This window comes from Etheostoma spectabile, chromosome 24, assembly GCF_008692095.1.
Source record: "Etheostoma spectabile isolate EspeVRDwgs_2016 chromosome 24, UIUC_Espe_1.0, whole genome shotgun sequence".
Lineage (NCBI taxonomy): Eukaryota > Metazoa > Chordata > Actinopteri > Perciformes > Percidae > Etheostoma > Etheostoma spectabile.
Genome location: NC_045756.1, coordinates 6,957,546 through 6,975,833, shown reverse-complemented (window position 1 = coordinate 6,975,833; position 18,288 = coordinate 6,957,546). Strand labels below are relative to the sequence as shown.

The window sequence follows — 18,288 nt, the reverse complement described above, 5'->3', positions numbered from 1 at the left end:
TAAACAACTCATCACTCACGGTCAACTTTTTCTTTCTGGTCCCTCATTTTTACACAATGGAAAATGTGCGTGCTATGTTTGAAAAAGTGAAGTGAGGATGATGCTGCATTCTGTGCGTTTGGAAACATTGGAGACAATTCACGCAATGCAGGAGTGAAAATGATGTGATTTAATAATAATTAATTTATAATATAGTTTGAGATCACTAGGCGGGCCGGATTAAACCCGAAGGCCGTAACATTGGCCCGCGGGCCGTGAATTGTTGCCCCTGTCTGATGATGGACAGTCCATGACTAGCACAGAATCCACAACAGACAACCCACGATCTGTGGTTCGCGATCCAGGGAGGCCGCCTCCCAAATCACGCCCTCCAGTATCTCCATCATCTGCCCACGGTGTGCTTTGAAGATTCCCCATCAGAAACTATGGAGACCGCCTACTGGAGCCCCCATAAAGGAACTCCATTCAAGTCTCCAAGCAAGGCCAATACTCCAAACTCTTGTTGTTGAAATGCACAAACAACATCAGAGTTTCCCCCCCACCCCCGCAGGCTTAGGAGGCTACCCTCTCGTCCCGGGGTAAACTCCACGCAGCGGCGCTCAGCCGGGGCTTGGAGTATATATCTTTTCGGGCTGTGCCCGATCCCGGCTTCGTGTCAAACCCGGCCACCATGCGCTCGCTGACGGCCCCCCTTCGGGCCTGCTCCGCCGGGGGCCCCCGTCTTCCACCGTGCCAGGGCCCCTTGTCCCTTCCTTGATTTTCTCTACGAGGTTTTTGAACCATTCTTGGTCTGGCCCTCCCTCTGAGCCCCTTTGCCGTGGGAGCCCTACCAGAGCACACCGCTCCATACAACACAGCCCTCGAGGTTCACAGGGACACCAAACTGTACCACCACCATAAGGTGATGGTTTAGGAGAGGAGTTACTATAATGTGGATTAGTTAAAGTGTTTATATTATCTAATTGCCCTATGAGATCTAGTGGAATAGAAAATCGCATCCATCCTCCTATCCATCTTCAATCCGTCATTATCCGACTTATCGGGTACGCGGGGCAGCAGCTCCAGTAGGGGACCCCAATTCCTTTCCCCCCCCCCGAGCACATCAACCGCTCCGACTGGGGGATCCCTGCTCTCCCATCCAGGTTGGATATATAATCTCTCCACCTACTTCTGGGCTTCCCCGAGGCCTCCTCCGAACCACGCTGCCCGCCCGCTTCCTATAGCAAACACCTCCCTGGAGGCGCCCCGGAGGCATCCTTACCAATGCCGAACCACCCTCACGGCGCCTTTCGACGCGAAGGGCAATGCCTCTCTCCTACTCCTCTCGATGACTGAGCTTCTCACCCTTCTTCTAGGGAGACCCAGCCACCCTCCTGAGAAACCCATTTCGGCCGCTTGTCCTGGATCTCGTTCTTCTTTCGGTCATTGACCCCGCCTTCATGACCAGTAGGTGAGGGTAGAACGAAAATTGCCCGGTGTCGGAGCTTTTGCCTTCTGGCTCGCTCTCTTTTCGGTCACAACGGTGCTATCATGAATGTACTACCGCACCGCTGCTCCGATTCTCCGACCAATCTCACGCTCCATAGTCCCCTCACTCGCGAACAGACCCCAGAGGTTACTTAAACCTCCTCACTCTGGTGTAATGACTCACTCCCCACCCGGAAGAAAACACTCCCTCGTTTTTTCCTGCTGAACATGGCCTCTCAGCAATAAAGATAGATTTTTGTTAACAAAATGTTTTTTTGAACATCAAGGACATTCAAAATGGTGATAACGGAAACAGATATACAACACACCATGTATACATGGTGTATATGTATGTATGTATGTATGTATGTATATATACATGATACATGTGTATACACATATGTAATGCAAACAGACGTAAGTACTACACAGATAAGAACATCTGCCTCTGCACCATCAAAGTGAACATTAAATAACTATAAACTATATAAATATATAAATGCATATGACACTGTTGTCCAAACCCACACAGTCGACAGACAGAGACGGCACTACAGGTCTGTGTCTGTCCATCTGCTCCATTTCACTCACCACCGAGTCAGACTTAATGCCCCGCCCACAACACCGTCTGATTGGCAGCCAACAACAAGTCTGGTGATGAAATGCAAACAGAGGTCATCTTTGCAACAACAAGGTGCTGCTGGGATTTGAACCCATGACCTCCTGTTTACTAGACAGGCTCTTTAACCTGGGCCACGTTCAGCCCCAACAAAACAAAGTTTAAAACCATTAAAAAATGGGTTAAATCCATTTCCCTTTTGATATTTATTGCCCCTCAACAGGCCACAACCAAGCAAAATTAAATAATGTTTGTTAAGCACTATAGCAAAAATAAATAACAAATATAAAAACTCTTTGTAGTGCAGATAATATTAGTATTAATTGATAATCAGGCACTGCTGGGATTTGGACCCAGGATCTCCTGTTTACAAGACAGGCGCTTTAACCACTAAGCTAGAGCGCCTCCTGCAGGTTTGCCTGTCATGCAAGAATACAATAAGCTAGTGAACAGGGTTCCATCCATCCATCTTTATCGGGCAGCTCCAGCAGAGGACCCCAAACGTCCCTTTTCCGAGCGACTGGTGGATCCCGAGGCGTTTCCAGGCCAGGTTGGAGATATAATCCCTCCACCTAGTCCTGGGTCTTGGGGTCCCCTAGGGAAGCTTGGGGTCCTCTACTGTAGGAGGCGCTGTAGCTTAGTGGTTAAAGCGCCTGTCTCGTAAACAGGAGATCCTGGGTCCAAATCCCAGCAGTGCCTGATTATTGCTTAACACTTATATTATCTGCACTACAAAGAGTGTATATATTTGTTATTTATTTTTGCTATAGTGCTTAACAAGCACTATTTAATTTTGCCCAGTTGTGGCCTGTTGAGGACCAATTAATATCAAAAGCCAAATGGATTGAACATATTTTTTAATGCTTTTAAACCTTGTTTTGTCGGGGCTGAACATGGCCCAGGTGTACACCAGGACCCTGTGACATAACTCTGTTGGGTGGGGTTTCAGGTGCATGTGACGCTGACTGAGGTCAGAGGTGTAATCAAGATGAAATAAAAATGAACTTTACCGGCCAAGGCACCTTGGGCGTTGACTGCCTGAATTTAACGTCCTCGATGCAAGTGTAATAAAAATTAATGAATTGATTTTTGATATTAGTTGTATATATCGGGATATGCAACTAAAGGAAGAATCACTGGGTTGTCATGGATCTAAGAAAAGCGAGCCAACTCGTAAGGATCTGCACCGCCAATAAACTGTAATTTCTCAAAATATCCTCCTTCCCTATATGCCCTTGCCTGAATGCTTTTCTGTTGTTTACACATGGCTACATTCACTTAAAGTAACCAAAGTACACAATACTCCACTGTACTCTGTTCAGTTGTTTACACTTCAGCCTCCCAAAATCGATCCACTGTCAAAAATCTTGGTGTGATTTTTGATACCTCCTTTACTTTTAGTAAACAAATCAGTGCAGTTGTCAAGACCAGTTTCTTCCAGTTAAGACTTATAGCTAAAATAAAGGCTTATCTTCCTTCGAAAGACCTTGAAAAAAAACACCAGAAATCTTGAAATCGGTTCCAGCTAGTCCAAAACGCAGCTGCTCGCCTTTTAACTAAAACAAAAAAACCTGAACACATAACGCCAGTCCTGGCCTCCCTCCACTGGTTACCTGTCCGTTACAGGATAGATTTTAAGATTTTATTGCTTGGTTTTAAGGCCTTAAATGGTTTGGCGCCATTTTACCTGGCTAATGTCTTATGCCACCATTCTCCAGTCAGAACGCTGAGGTCGTCAAATCAGCTGCTCTTGGACATCCCTAGATCAAAGCTAAAAAATAGGGGCGATAGAGCTTTTGCAGTGGGCGCCCCCACCCTATGGAACCACCTCCCCATGCATATTAAAGCGGCACAGACCTTACAAACGTTTAAATCACTGCTTAAGATGCACCTGTTTACTGTGGCTTTTAACCCTCGTTAACCTGGATTCTGATGTTTTAAAGTGTTGTTTGTCTCCTTGTGATGTATTTTGGTTGGAGTGATTTTTACACTTGTTATTTATGTATTTGACATCGACCCTGTTCAGCACTTTGGTCAACTGTTGTTGTTTTTAAATGTGCTATAGAAATAAAATTGACATTGACATTGACACCGAGTTCCTACAATATGGCGTGCATCTGGGTTACTGCCTCTATACCTCTATAGTGCTCATGGAGGTGCTGTGGCTTAGTTGGTTAAAGTGCCTGTCTAGTAAACGGGAGATCCTGGGTTCAAATCCCAGTAGCACCTTGTTGCAGAAATTACCACGTCTTATGTTTCATCCCCAGACTTGTTATTAAATTCGCTGCCAATCAGACAGGGTTGTGGGCGGGGCGATAAGTCTGACTCAGTGGTGAGTTAAATTGAGAAGATACACAGACCTGTTGTGGAATCAAAGTAGCATGCTTACTAATTAATTAATCAAGCAAATAAAACAACTTTTGGAGTATTTAGGATTAAATGTAAATGTAGTCCACAATCATTGAATGGGTTTAAAAAAAAAAAGCATGTTTTACCATGGTGTCAAATCAATTTTCAAAGTAGCATCCATTGATTGCCGACTTCCAATCATGCTTCCCTAATCACAGGGTTCACATTTATTCTGTAGTAAGGCAGGGAGACCCCACCAGATTTCAAGTGCAACACCTTAACTACTCAGCCATCACAGCTGTTAAATATAATCAGTTTTTAGAGTGGAGAACCCCTGAGGCCTGGCAGACTTCATTACAGATAGTACCATCAATCAGACAACAAGAGCCTATCTCACAAGTACCTTGGGCAGTTCTGAATGACTGATGGGGATTCCCAGGCATTTCAATTCTAGAGGATCATTCCGTCTTGAGGGTATTCCAGATGTAATGTGGGTAGTTAATCCACCCCCTTTAGATGATCAGATTCATTTCCAAACCTGTCCAAATTAACAATTAACAAGTTATTGAATCGTGTCAATGAGAAACATACATGTGTAGAGACAAGGCTAGCAGCAGCAGCACCGCGTGAGACACGTCTCTGGTGTGCAAAGACCAAGAAAACGCCACGCAACAGAAATGCCATGCTCATTCCACACAGGCAGTGTGCAGGAGGCCTTACTGCTGACTTCCACCAACTGCGGATCAACTCCACTTTGTGTCTGCTCCGTGATCCGCAGTCCGTCAACACCCACCAGGTCCGGATTTGTTGCAGGCCATGACTAACAGCTGAAGTCACAAGGACCCTCGTAAATTCATGTATGTTCACGTGACATAACAGGATGTTGTTTCTATAAATAGAACCACAAAATCTGATGAATGAACTAGGTGTATATTGTAGCTTAAACTTGCATTGCTCTGCATTTCGTGTATCATCTTAAGTCTGTGTTAATGTAGCATTTCTGTGTAAATGTAACATGCCCTTTTTTATTTGCCAAGAGCCAGGTCTAGATGGAGGGATTATATCTCCAACCTGGCATGGGACCGCCTCATGATCCCCCAGTCGCTCGGAAAAGGGAAGTTTGTCCAGTCCCCTGCTGGAGCTGGTTGACGAAGATGGATGGATGGAACCCTGTTCACTAGCTCATTGTAATCTTGGATGACAGGCAAACCTGTAGTGGGCGCTGTAGCTTAGTGGTTAGAGCGCCTGTCTCGTAAACAGAAGATCCTGGGTCCAAATCCCAGCAGTGCCTGATTATCAGTTAACTTAGTGTTTGTATATGGTGGTGTATTCTTAACCCTCATGTTGTCTTTGTGTCAAATTGACAGTTTTTCCTATATCAATGTTTTTATCTACCTAATTGTAATTACCCAAAATAAAAAGATTTATTCCACACAAATTTCTCTGGCAACTTTCATTTGTTTAGCTGTTTCTAACTGCTCTTTAATGTTTCATTTCTTGTACTGCACTGTAACATGCCTTTTTCATTTGCAACCAGGGCTTAATGGGTACTGTGGGGATTGGGTAGACATGATGATGGCATGCAAACAGAGGTAGTCTTTGCAACAACAAGGTGCTGCTGGGATTTGAACACAGGACCTCCTGTTTACTAGACAGGCACTTTTACCAACTAAGCCACAGCACCTCCGTGAGCTGCTGTAATTTTAAGTCTTAATTTGTCTTTTACCTTGTATAAGCTAAATATACAATATTCTGACTGGCAGTGTTGGGAGTAATGTGTTACAAAAGTAACACAAATACAGTAATGTAATCATTTTTGCTGTAACGCAGTAATATAACGCATTACTAATTCAATTTCGGTAATATTATACTTGTTAAAACATAACAAGAAACACAAACATTAAACTTGTTATAAACAAGTACTGGAGCTGTCATTCCATGTCTCCCCTGTCTCTCAGTCCAAGAAGAGTTCTGCATTAACAGAGCTTTCACAGCAGCTCGCCTAGGCTTGGTGGATCAATCCTATCCACTAGCCAGTCTAGAGAAGAGGTAGAAGTACCTGGCAGGTCTCTGGTAAGGATGCCTCCCGGGGGCCTCCCTAGGGAGGTGATCCAGGCAAGTCCAGCTGGGAGGAGGCCTCAGAGAAGAGCCAGGACTAGGTGGAGGGATTACATCTCCAACCTGGCCTGGGAACTCCTCTGGATTTCCCAGTCGCTCGGAAAAGGGAAGTTGGTCCAGTCCCCTGCTTGAGCTGGTTGACGAAGATGGATGGATGGAACCCTGTTCACTAGTTAGTTACTTTCTGAAGTACCTAGTTAGGGCCCAAGCGACAAAAGCGGTGAAGAAAAAATGCTACAAATACAAATATTAAGAACCTTTTATTTTCATGGCACCCGAAGTGTGTCGCTTATGCCCAGTCTACTCCCTTTGTTTTGTTTTGGTTGTTGACACTGCAGAAAATCCCGCTTCACACAGATAGGTTTTTGGAAATGCCAACAGGGTTTTCAGTGCTGTGGTGGCGATCTGAGGGTATTCTGCCATGACTTTAATCCAGAACACCGGCAGTTGTCTCAAACGAAAAGAGAAATGGGACAGGACTAGGTCCCGCGTGAACACGCAAAACAAGTGTAAAGGGTAGGGGTAACATAGAGAAATGAGATTCAGCCTAAGTCTGACTCAGTGGTGAGTGAAATGGAGCAGATGGACAGACACAGACCTGTAGTGGAGCCTAAGTAGTATACTTATTAATTAATTTCATTGTTTATCAGGCAAATAATACCTTCTGAGTATTTAGGGTTAAATGTGGGTCATTAGTCCACAGTTAGTGAATGGGTTTAAAAATAAAAGTATTTTAAGCGGATGCTTTTAACATAGCATCAAACCCATTTTCAAAATAGATGTGGCAGTGAGAATTACAATTAACAGTTCTGGCTTTCAATCTGCTGTACCCACGCTTCCCAAATCACTGCAGTAACATTGAATCTGAAACTGGTTATCGCTGTGAGCAGGGTTTGAGCCTGCGCAGGAAAACCCCATTGGATTTCAAGTCCAACGCCTTAACCACTCAGCCATCCAGCTGTAAGTTTAGCATAATTTTTGCAGTGGAGAAACCCTGAGGCCTGACAGACTTCATTACAATATTACATTTTGTTGGAGTTGGAGCTTATTCGAGGTAGAACTAGTCAAGGAGGTGCTGTGGCTTAGTTGGTTAAAGTGCCTGTCTAGTAAACAGGAGATCCTGGGTTCCTGGACTCTGGGGTTTGCCACTGTAAACTCTGTTCCAAGTTGATGTGTGTATTTCCACTAAGCGGTCAGTGGAGCGGCTGCGTCCAAGACTAGCAGAGCTCTGTAGCAATTCTGCACACAGCAGTTTGTGCAGGACAGGAAGTTGTGCACAGAAACAAACTAAAATACACCGTGCTCACGGTGGATCACATCTCCCTGCACTCCACCTTGAAAACATCGTAACGGGCGGGAGGGTTTTTTCAGGAGAGGTTTTATCACAGCTAGTTTAAATGACCGTGGTACATAACCTGTTAATAGAGACATATTGATCATATCTAGTAATGCATATCTTTAGTTTCTATAAGAGACTTATAGAAACTATAGATGGGAGACAGGCCTGAGGTCAACAGGTCAGAGGTTTTGTGGTTCTGTTTATAGAAACTATAGATATGCATTACTAGATATGATCAATATGTCTCTATTAACAGGTTATGTACCACGGTTGTTTAAAGTAGCTGTGATAAAACCTCCGCTGAAAAATCCCACCCTCGACCCAGAAGTCTTGGCAATCTATAGACCTATATCTAATCTTCCCTTTCTCTCCAAGATCCTTGAGAAGGTAGTCGCTAATCAGTTAAGTGATTTTCTACATAGCAGTAGTTTACTTGAGGACTTTCAGTCAGGATTTAGAAAGCATCATAGCACAGAGACGGCATTGGTGAAAATGACTAATGACCTAACTGCTGCAGACAAAAGACTTGTCTCTGTACTTGTTTTACTAGATGTTAGTGCTGCGTTCAAAACCATTGACCATACCATCCTGTTACAGAGACTGGAACATATACTTGGCATTAACGGAATCGCACTAAGTGTGTTTAAGTCATATTTATCCAATCAAGCTCAATCTCAATCCTCAAGAACAGTCTTTTTCCATCTTCGTAACATTGCCTGCATTACTACAGATATTCCTGCTCATACATCTTTTTGTATTTAGTAATAGTAACAATATTAGGATCATCTTTATTTATAGAGCAATATTCACAATTCACGCTTCAAAGAGCTTCACAGAAAAACCAAATAAAAAGGATCAGGATTTAAAAAAACATTTAATGAAAACTATTAGGCGTATAATGTAGGTTAGAGTAGCAAAAACATTTTACAGAAATAAAAAAGCTCAAATAAAGGCAGGAAAGGCTCTCCGATAAAAAGTATGTATTATGAAGGAGACTGCTGACTCAGCTGACATGATGTCCTCGGGCAGATCGTTCCAGAGAACGCTAACGCTCTGTCCCCTTTAGTTTTCAGCCAGGCCCCCGGAACAGACAGAAAACCTCTGCCCGAGGATTTCAAAGTTTCCAGTACCAGGAGGTCCAGAGATATGGCAGGGTGCCAGGCCGTGAAGGAGGCTTGTTAAAGAAAGACGTGAACAGGCATCTATCCAAATTACTTCAACCTGGCTCGGCCTAGTCGCAGCTCGTCAGCCGTCTCGACAAGCACAAAGCCAGGCTGCTCAAACTAGACTACGTCTAGACTCATAAATTCTGCCTCGAGAAATAGACCCCAGCTTTTAACATAGAAAAGCCTGTCTTTAAGTGAACTCTGTTAGTCCGGCTGCCTTTAGCTGGACCTCACGTCTCTTATTTGATAGCTCCTTGGTCCAGGGTGGAACCAGAAGTTGTTCTCAAAGCTCTTACTCCTGCCCGAGGAGCAAGCATGTGTTGGTGTGTATAAGTGTACATACAACTGGCCTACTGAAGTATTTATATTTGTATTATTTTCACAGAAACATTTGACTAACTGACTACTAAAACATTACAACAATATAGGTCTGGATTGCATAAAATCCAATCAATACATATATACGTTAACAGAATTTAAACAGTTAGCAGCTTTGTTTAGCTGCCGTCCTAATGCTGGCCGAGTTAGTTCCATTTTCAGAGGAAGAACTCCTTTGTTTTGTGAGAAAGCCAGGCTGGGAGAATTGTGATTCTGAGATCAAATGATTCAGTCTCTATTGTGCTGTATCCCAGTCCTGCAGGTTGGATGAAGCTGGTAGCTTCAGTTATTGTAGTTAACTTGGTGAATTCTTCGGTTCTCTTGTTTCAAGTTAGCTGGTAGACTTTGTACATATAGCCAGAGGTGGAAAGTAATGAAATACATTTACTCATGTGACTATATTGAGTAGTTTTGTTGTGTATTTTGTATTTTTAAAGCAGTTTTTTTAAATTGGTAATTTTAAATGTACTTGATTACGTTTTGAGTGAAGTATTGTATTTTGCGACATTACAGATCCCATCTCCAAGCCTTTCTGTAGGTGATCGAGAATGAGATGGAGGTGGATCAGGAGAGCGACAACGGTTCAGAGACTGTTTCAGTAGAAATGCTAGCCTGGGAAAACCTCTGCAACATTCTGGCAAATTTGAGATTTGCTCTGCAAGTCCGCCATTTTTTACTTTTCCAAATGAAGGCACCAATCACAACCATTGAGGTGGGCTTTACATGACGATGATAGCGCAGCAACGTCATCGCTCTGATTGGTTTTAGGTCTATCCAATTGCGCCAAGTGCCATTTGAGTGGCGTCCATTGGGAAATGGGCTGTGAATTAACCTTTCCCTGACCCACTCTCAGTTCCAACTGAGAAGGGTCTGGTGTCAACCATGCTATAGAAATGCTAGCTGAAACATTTAATTCTGCAGCCCAAAACAGCATTCAATAACTCCATACCTAATGTGCTGAAGCGTGTTTTGGTAAGTATTTGTGCATTGGTACTTCAAAAGAAGTTTTCATGACGAATAGCAAATTGCCAATTAGCAAAACAACATGTTTCGTGGCATTGCTCATTTTTGTCTAGCACTAGCAACCCGTAAGACGTCTGCAGGACATTGGCTAAATTAATTCACATGCATGTCATGTATTAGCCTAGAAATCTAGACACCCTAGCGTCAGCAAATGTAAATTGCAGTCAGGGTCTGTCTAGCAACTCTCCCTTGGCTTGCAAGCTGGAGAAAACAAATTCTGGTCAGGGCAATCACATCATGTATAGAGTCGGTGGGCGGGCTTAACATAATAACGGCAGAGTTGCAAAGGTTCTGCGTGAATTCCCGGCTACTGGTGAACAGAAGTCTTTTGAATAGTCTTTGGCCGTGACTCTGGAAGCTGTGGACTTAAGCTTTTCTTTGAGAAAAGAACAAAGAACAGCACTGAAGTCATTCTTAAAAAAGGAAGATGTCTTCGGAGTTTTGCGGATACGGCAAAAGTTTGATCTATCAGCCAGCGTTGCTCTGGTTGGTTGTAGCGCTATCCTATTATGTGCAGAGGGAATTTGAAAGACAACTGTTTATCCCGCCCCTCCGCTAGAGCTGTGGCAATGGTGAGTTCCCAGACCCAACATCTTAATGTGGTTCTGGCTTGTCAGGCTAGTCATGTGTTACGTTATTACACGTGAATATACTTGTATAGACATTTATACATTCTTATAGATTTCATTTTAATTAAAAACAAAATAGTTTTGGATATTTGACCCCTTGATGAAGTAACTTTTACTAAAAGTATGTTTTAAATTAATTACTTATTACTTTTACTAGACTCATTTATCATCACAGTATTGGGACTTTTACTTGAGTACAATATTTTACTACTTTTACCACCTCTACGTATAGGTAATGCTAACTGAGTTACTCTAAGCCAGCACTCACATCAGCTGCTAGAGAATAGTTTCTGTGTTGGGCTACTATCAGTATGCCATGCTTTCACTAAGAACGGATTTTGGACTTCATCTTCTCCTCTTCTTCTGGAGCAGAGAAAGTGCATTCACAATAGCAGTTTTATGGGGATGGTGTCACAGCACTTTATACTTAAGGGAGACTGAGTTGGGTGGCAGTTCCTTGCGATTTAAGAACAGCTGCCATTTTGAAGAGAGCTGAGGTTGCATGGATTGACCCATAATTTTCTAAATAGTCCAGTTCATTAGATACCAACAGACACATTAACCTCATAACCCAATACATTTACACTTACCAAAATCATATTCAAGACATTTTCAAGTCTAAAATTCCAATCATATTTTAAACATTTTAAGGACCCAAATAATTACATCTTATATATGTGTAGAGACTTGACTAAATGTTCTATGCTCTCCTTATAGACTAGAGCTCCACTTAACACAGCTAAGTGGTTTCTCTCGTGTGGGTTCTCATGTGTCTATGTAAAGTTCTACTCACTGTAAAAGCTTTCTTACAGACAGAGCAGCTAAACGGTTTCTCTCCAGTGTAAATTCTCATGTGTTGCTGTAAATGTCCACTCACTGTAAAAGTTTTCTCACAGAATGGGCAGCTAAATGGTTTCTCTCCAGTGTGGATTCTCATGTGGGCCTTTAAATGTCCTCTCTCTGTGAAAGCTTTCTTACAGATTGAGCAACTAAACGGCCTCTCTCCTGTGTGGATTCTCATGTGTGCGTGTAAATTTTCCCTCATCGTAAAAGCTTTCTTACAGACTGAGCAGCTAAATGGTCTCTTTCCTGTGTGGATTCTCATGTGTCTTTCTAAATGTGCATGGTCTGTGAAAGCTTTCTTACAGACTGAGCAGCTAAATGGTCTCTCTCCTGTGTGGATTCTCATGTGTTTCTTTAAATGTCCACTTTGTATAAAAGCTGTATTACAGACTGAGCAGCTAAATGGTCTCTCTCCTGTGTGGATTCTCATGTGTGCCTGTAAATTTTCACTCAATGTAAAAGCTTTCTTACAGACTGAGCAGCTAAACGGTTTCTCTCCTGTGTGGGTCCTCATGTGTGTATTTAACCTTCCTCTCACTGTAAAAGCTTTCTTACAGACTGAGCAGCTAAACGGTTTTTCTCCTGTGTGGGTTCTCATGTGTCTATGTAAATTTCTACTCACTGAAAAAGACGTCCTACAAATTGAGCAGCTAAATGGTTTCTCTTCTGTATGAGATCTTGTTTCTTTCTTAGGATATCCAGTACTACATCTAGAATCACAGACAGGGACTTCATTATTCATAGAGTTTAAGCCTGACTGAGTTTCTCTGGTCTCCTTCGATTCAGCACTGTCATCAGTCTCAGGTTCAGACGAGTCTCCATTCTTGTCATCATCATCTGGTTGCGAATGCAAACCGTCAATGTCTGGTTCTGGTCTTCCACAGTCCTCTCCATCAGCTTCTGTCTTCATCTCTACAGTTTGTATTTGATTAAGCTGTGAGAACTCTGGTTTCTCTTCATCCTCTTCACGCTTCACAGGGACAGGAGTGATTGGGAACTTGGTGATATCAGCCTCCTCCAGCCCTTGAAGCTGCTCTCGGTCCTGACTGACGGTGAGTTCCTCCTGTTCCTCTTTAATGTGTGGGGGCTCTGGCTTGTCCTGGTCCAGACTGGAGATCCACTCCTGCTGTTCCTCACCAACAATCACTTTCTGGACATCTGAAGGTAAAGCTGAAACACAAACAGCCATTAATGTCAAGCCTAACAATAATTTGCCATTAGCCAATTTCCTTCATTCTTCCGGACAAAGGTTCATAAAGACAGGAACTTACAAGAAATACCTAGGAGGTTATTGTTTATCACGTCCAGAAATGTAGGTTTTAATTAACAGTTTTGGGTGTCACACACACCTAAACCCCGGCTGTAGTGGTGTAGCAGTAGCTTCTCCCCTGACACCGATAGGAAAACTGGAGGAAGTTTAATGAACTGATTCTTGGTATGGACTTCAGTCAGAAAGCATTTAACAAGACCCCATTACATTTAAAAAAGCCAAAACATCAATAATTATACTTTGACACAATATGCAGCCAGTAAAGCACCACTGAGTATTATCCATGACGTAAAATTCCCATAGCATATATAGCCTCATTATTTGATAACTAGTGCTCTCTGGTGGCGAAAAGCAAAACTATTATCCTGGACAAAAAAATGCACTCTGCATTTTATGCATGAGTTCGCAAGAGTATAATAATGATGCAAAATACACACATTTATTCCCAACTTGTATGTACACGTTTGTACATTCTTGATCTTTACTTTTTCAAAATTTGTTCTTGTATTCTATCCTATTTACTATTTCTAGTGTAGCGTTGTTCTAGATATGTTCTTAATGCAGTCACAGTCAGATGGTGATTAAGAGTCAGAGGTTTGTGTGGCAAAGAGGCCCGGACCTGCCATCTTTGGGAAGACTGAATGCGAATTTCAGCTGGTGGAAGTCCTGTAAGGGGACAAACTCTATGAACTGTGAATGTTTTCCGACAGTGCAGACACTTCACAGTTCAAACACAACACACTAGTTACAGGTTGCAAAAGCGAGACCCAGTAGTGACTTGTGGGTCCCGTTTGCCCTCCTCGGCGGAACCGTGTTGATAGACTTTGGCAGTGCTGTAGCGCACTCACTGATTTCTTTACATTTTTAAACGTCGGCTCTTAATTTTACCACACACTGCTGTGCTGCTCCCTCACTTGGGTGAGAGTGGTAGAAAGAGGTATACAGCATAGAGCGAAGACTGCTTTTATGAAGAAAAGAAAAAATACACATAGGATGATAAATATGAGCTCTCTCTCTCTCTAACACATCAGATATGATTATTTCAGTGTAAACAAAAAGAGGAGACAGAAAGGAGAGAGGGAGAGCCTGTATGAGGCAATAATACAGTGCACTGACAATAATACTTTTATATTTCTGAATGTGCATTTGTTAAGCACCATTCAATTAAAATGTGACTGAACTAAAAGAAAACAGCACATTGTAGTTTCTGTATTTATTACCAAAGCATTTATCCTTAAAACAGTTAACAATGGGAAATGTAAAAAATTGCTTTGCAGGTTGATTCAAGTTGTGTGCCCCTACATTTTTTAATTAAGGGCTACAAAGCCATAAGCAAAAAAGGTTAGTCTGGAGCCCTGCCAGAGAGAGTCTGCCAGAGTTGGCTAATGTGTGCGAGAGGGGGAGGGTCCGTGAGTAATTAGTTACTGCTTGAGGAGGTAACGTGATCTACACTTGTGTGTCTTGCTTTGGTAGAATCACACTCCTCATTACGATGTTGCAGTCCAAATTACATTTATGAGTAGCGTAGCTGAGGATCGTCCATTTGTTTTGCTAAAGACCGTGCATTCGCAAGAAAAATTTTACGTGAGCCCTCCTCTCTTTGTTTATGGTCTTAACCCTGCTTGCCTGCACTTCCGGTTGGCGGAGCTATGTTGATAGATTTCGATCGTGCTGTAGTACTCTGTCTCTCTCGGTTGCGTTAAGAGACGCAAAGAAAGGAGACCACTTTAGAAGAAAAGAAGAAAAAAAAAAAAACACATGCTGGTCGAGAGTCAAGGAATGACCTTTTTGCAGCCCATAATCCATTCCCCTCCCCATTTGGATAAACCAATAAGGACACTGATTTTTTTTATACTTATATTCTCAAACACCTCAAGCCAATTATATATGTCAAAACACTTCCTCTATGTTCATGAGGATAAAGCATTGCAATGCATGTTAGTGTGATAATTTCTCCACCAATTTACACTTTGTGCGATTGGTCTGACCCAACAAAAAACGCAACGCTCCCCACCGCCATAATGCACCACATTTGACCCTCCCCCCCCACAATCACAGGTAGGCCTATTGTGAACAACAAGCTAGTCCTGTGAATGCTCATAGATTTACAAAATGGATCACACAAGGACGAAAACATAGACCGCTAGCTGGAAGCACAAAAACCTCCAGACCCTGTTGGGTGAGGAAACATAGTGTGCAAATCTACTGAAATGGCCACCATCTTGGTGGAGTGTTATGTGTCAGATGAGAAAGCAGAGGTTAAGTCATGTATGTCATGATTGTAAAGAGTGTCACAGACCAAAAGTGCCGGTCAGGAATCCCTCTGCCTGCCAATGGGCAGCATAGAGTGCCATGGCTCTTCCTCATCTTGTTACTGGTGAGAGTGTCTGTTCATGATGGCTGCAAGAGATGAAACCCCCCAACTCTTCCCCCATGTCTAAGAAAACAGAAGCCAGCTATGTGGGAATTTGTCGGGTACCGAAAAAGCACAGACGCGCCAAACAAATTCAAGATGACGTAACACTGCCCTTGATTGCCAATCCGCTATGTGAGTTAACATAGCAAGTCGCTGTAGTGGCTAAATTACACCAACACTTAGTGTTATTCATTGCTGCATTAACCGATTAGTAACACTAATGTTACAATTGGCTGCATGTAATGTGGATGTTAGCTTACTTTAAGTAGCTGGATTAACCCTCACGTTGTCCTCGGGTCAAACTGACCCGTTTTCATATATTAATGTTCTTTTTAATTACACAAAATAACGACTGATTCCACACAACGCTCTTTGGCATGTACAAATCTCTACTTTCATTAATTTTGGGGTATCTTCTATAGGATTTAAAAAACAAGTTGAAGTGGTTTTGAAATAGTATTGAGTAAAAGTTGACATATTCCAGTCTGATTATCCATCAATATCCATTCCTATAAATTTTGTCTAATTAATTCCTAATTTCTGCTTTTCTAACTCAATCAGTAGGTACAATTTCCTATTAATTAGGTTTATTGACCATGAATTCCAAAAATAACTGTAAAACTAAAGTTAAGTGTTAAAAACGTCAAAACAATTGACAAATATTGAAAAATGCACCAAAGGGATAATAAAAAATATAAGAAAAGGTTGTTTTAAAAATTTGATAAAAAAGTCTCAACAAAAGTGTTGACTTTCAATTGTCTTCAGCTGTCCTGTCAAATAAAAAGGCCTAAAAACGCTCACAAAATCTTTAAAATCTTTTTTACGGTGTGTTCAGGGGACAGGCAGCTCGCAGACAGTGAGGAGATATTGTCTGTATGGTACAAAAAAAATATTGTAGCCTAAACAACGCGTGGCATCGCTTAGAGCACCCTAAAAAGTACGGCATTTCGCTAAAACACTGTCACCTCGTACACTTCAGTCCGCGGTGCTGAAGGATGCGACCGTGACATTAAACAGCGCTGAAAAAGTACAATTAAAAAAGGAACTGTATAGAAAGTGACACGGCCAGATGATCTACAATAAACTGAGGAACTTTAATAAAAAAGTATTGGTTGAGAGTTAAAGAAGATGACTGACAGGTAAGCTATGCTAGCAGGGCAACACATAATACAACGTTGCCTGCAAACCTGTTGCCATGGAAACCTGCGTTCATGTTTATCAATCAAACTCTTCTGTGTGGCTCCTTAGCAGCAGCCACGAGTCCAGTTTGATGCTAAAAGTGCCAATGATGCCAAGAAGCAGCCATGAGCCCAGAACTCCGGAGAAGGCAGGTAGGATTGCTCATTGAGTGAATATCCTAAGAATATTATTAATATTAATGCAGAGTGTGGTGTAGTCCTGCTCTATATGAAAAATATGCTCTCCTTCACAGCTCACGATTGCCTGGCTCTGACTCGTGATTAAAAAACACGAGTACAATAAAAGACACTGCATAACCTCCGCTACTGTGTGTTTATATATAGGAACACTTACATGTAGGCCTGAGAGATTGCAATACAAGCCTGTATATTACTGTTAAGACCATAGCATACATATGTCAAGGATGTATAAATTGAATAAACTTCAGCTGGAGTCCGATTTACAACGGCAACACTGTTGACTGCATTAGTGATGTCTTTCCATTTTGCATTCTTTCCCTTCATTTCCAGTTTTTACGCTGTTAAATAGTACACAGGTTAGTGTAAATGAACCTGAGATGTCAGGGTTTCAATCTCCACCTTTTTAGCTGGATTATGTCTCGCCATGTTGTAAACGTAGGGGGACCAGACGTCCTGGTTTTGACTGGGACAGTCACGATTTGGAGTCATGAGTCTAGGTTTTGACATAAATGCAGATATAAATGTAATTTAGAAAAAATAAACTAATTCATAAATATCAAACTGAGATACCCTATTATGTTGTGATCAGTAGCAGTCCCTCCAGAAAAACATGATTATGGGATTGCGTAATACAATGCATAATCAGCCAAAGTGCGCATATTTATGCGGGGGCCGCATTTTTTTCAAATACGCTGCACTTTCACAGCATAAATTGCAGATATCCGAGCAAAATAATGCGTGGCTTGCATGATTTCATAATCCCCTCATTTTTGTTGCAAAAAGGTCACATATATCTTAGCGGAAAGTTGAAAAACGTTGCGCTTACTTCACACAAGAGCAGCCTTTTTTCCTCTGTTGCCATGGGGACGTTAAGTAGTGACGTAATTACGCAAGACAAAAACAGTTTCTTTTCTTTCCCACAATTTCGTTGCATGAACTTATATAAATATCCCATATATTCCACTGCATTTTTTAAGAAAAAGTGGGACTCAATCAAGGATTTTAGCCCACAACAATCACAAAAAAACTTTCTGAAAAGGACTGAGTGGTGAGGACTGAGGACCTACGTGTGCTGTTGGCAAAATTGTGTCTGCTCATTCTGTGTCTATGTCTGACCTGGGTTGGCACACGTTCACGTTAAAAAGCGTGAAATCCATGAAGTAATAAGTTCTCATTACAAACAATAACAGAAGATTGGAATCATTTCAAAAACATTTGAGCTATGGTTGTTTGATAGCTAACGTTAGCTCTAAACGCCATTCAGCTCACAGCCTTTGTGTTTGATTGCTAGC

General features: G+C 42.1%; 1 protein-coding gene and 6 non-coding genes across 11 annotated transcripts in view; 3 read left to right on the top strand and 4 right to left on the bottom strand.

The window, feature by feature from the left end:
• The window catches only part of LOC116674037 (gastrula zinc finger protein XlCGF8.2DB), a 99,861-nt gene that overhangs the window by 79,130 nt on the left and 2,443 nt on the right, over window positions 1-18,288 (bottom strand). The window contains exons 2-4 of one of the 5 annotated variants that reach the window (XM_032506536.1): window positions 12,040-13,101; window positions 11,942-11,955; window positions 8,748-11,857 (exon numbers count right to left, since the gene is read on the bottom strand). The exons of 1 other annotated variant lie outside the window; for it this stretch is intronic. In XM_032506536.1, the coding sequence (XP_032362427.1) occupies window positions 11,828-11,857; window positions 11,942-11,955; window positions 12,040-13,101 (1,106 nt within the window). In that variant the 3' untranslated portion in view covers window positions 8,748-11,827. Of the gene's footprint in view, window positions 1-8,747; window positions 13,102-18,288 lie in introns of those variants that run through there. 3 more of the 5 variants (XM_032506534.1, XM_032506535.1, XM_032506533.1) reach the window with 3 other exon arrangements.
• trnat-ugu (transfer RNA threonine (anticodon UGU)) lies at window positions 2,419-2,491 on the bottom strand. The gene has a single exon. It is a non-coding gene; the product is annotated as a tRNA-Thr (tRNA).
• On the top strand, window positions 2,713-2,785 carry trnat-cgu (transfer RNA threonine (anticodon CGU)). Its single transcript has one exon. It is a non-coding gene; the product is annotated as a tRNA-Thr (tRNA).
• trnat-agu (transfer RNA threonine (anticodon AGU)) lies at window positions 4,242-4,315 on the top strand. Its single transcript has one exon. It is a non-coding gene; the product is annotated as a tRNA-Thr (tRNA).
• On the top strand, window positions 5,654-5,726 carry trnat-cgu (transfer RNA threonine (anticodon CGU)). Its single transcript has one exon. It is a non-coding gene; the product is annotated as a tRNA-Thr (tRNA).
• trnat-agu (transfer RNA threonine (anticodon AGU)) lies at window positions 6,046-6,119 on the bottom strand. Its single transcript has one exon. It is a non-coding gene; the product is annotated as a tRNA-Thr (tRNA).
• trnas-uga (transfer RNA serine (anticodon UGA)) lies at window positions 7,432-7,512 on the bottom strand. The gene has a single exon. It is a non-coding gene; the product is annotated as a tRNA-Ser (tRNA).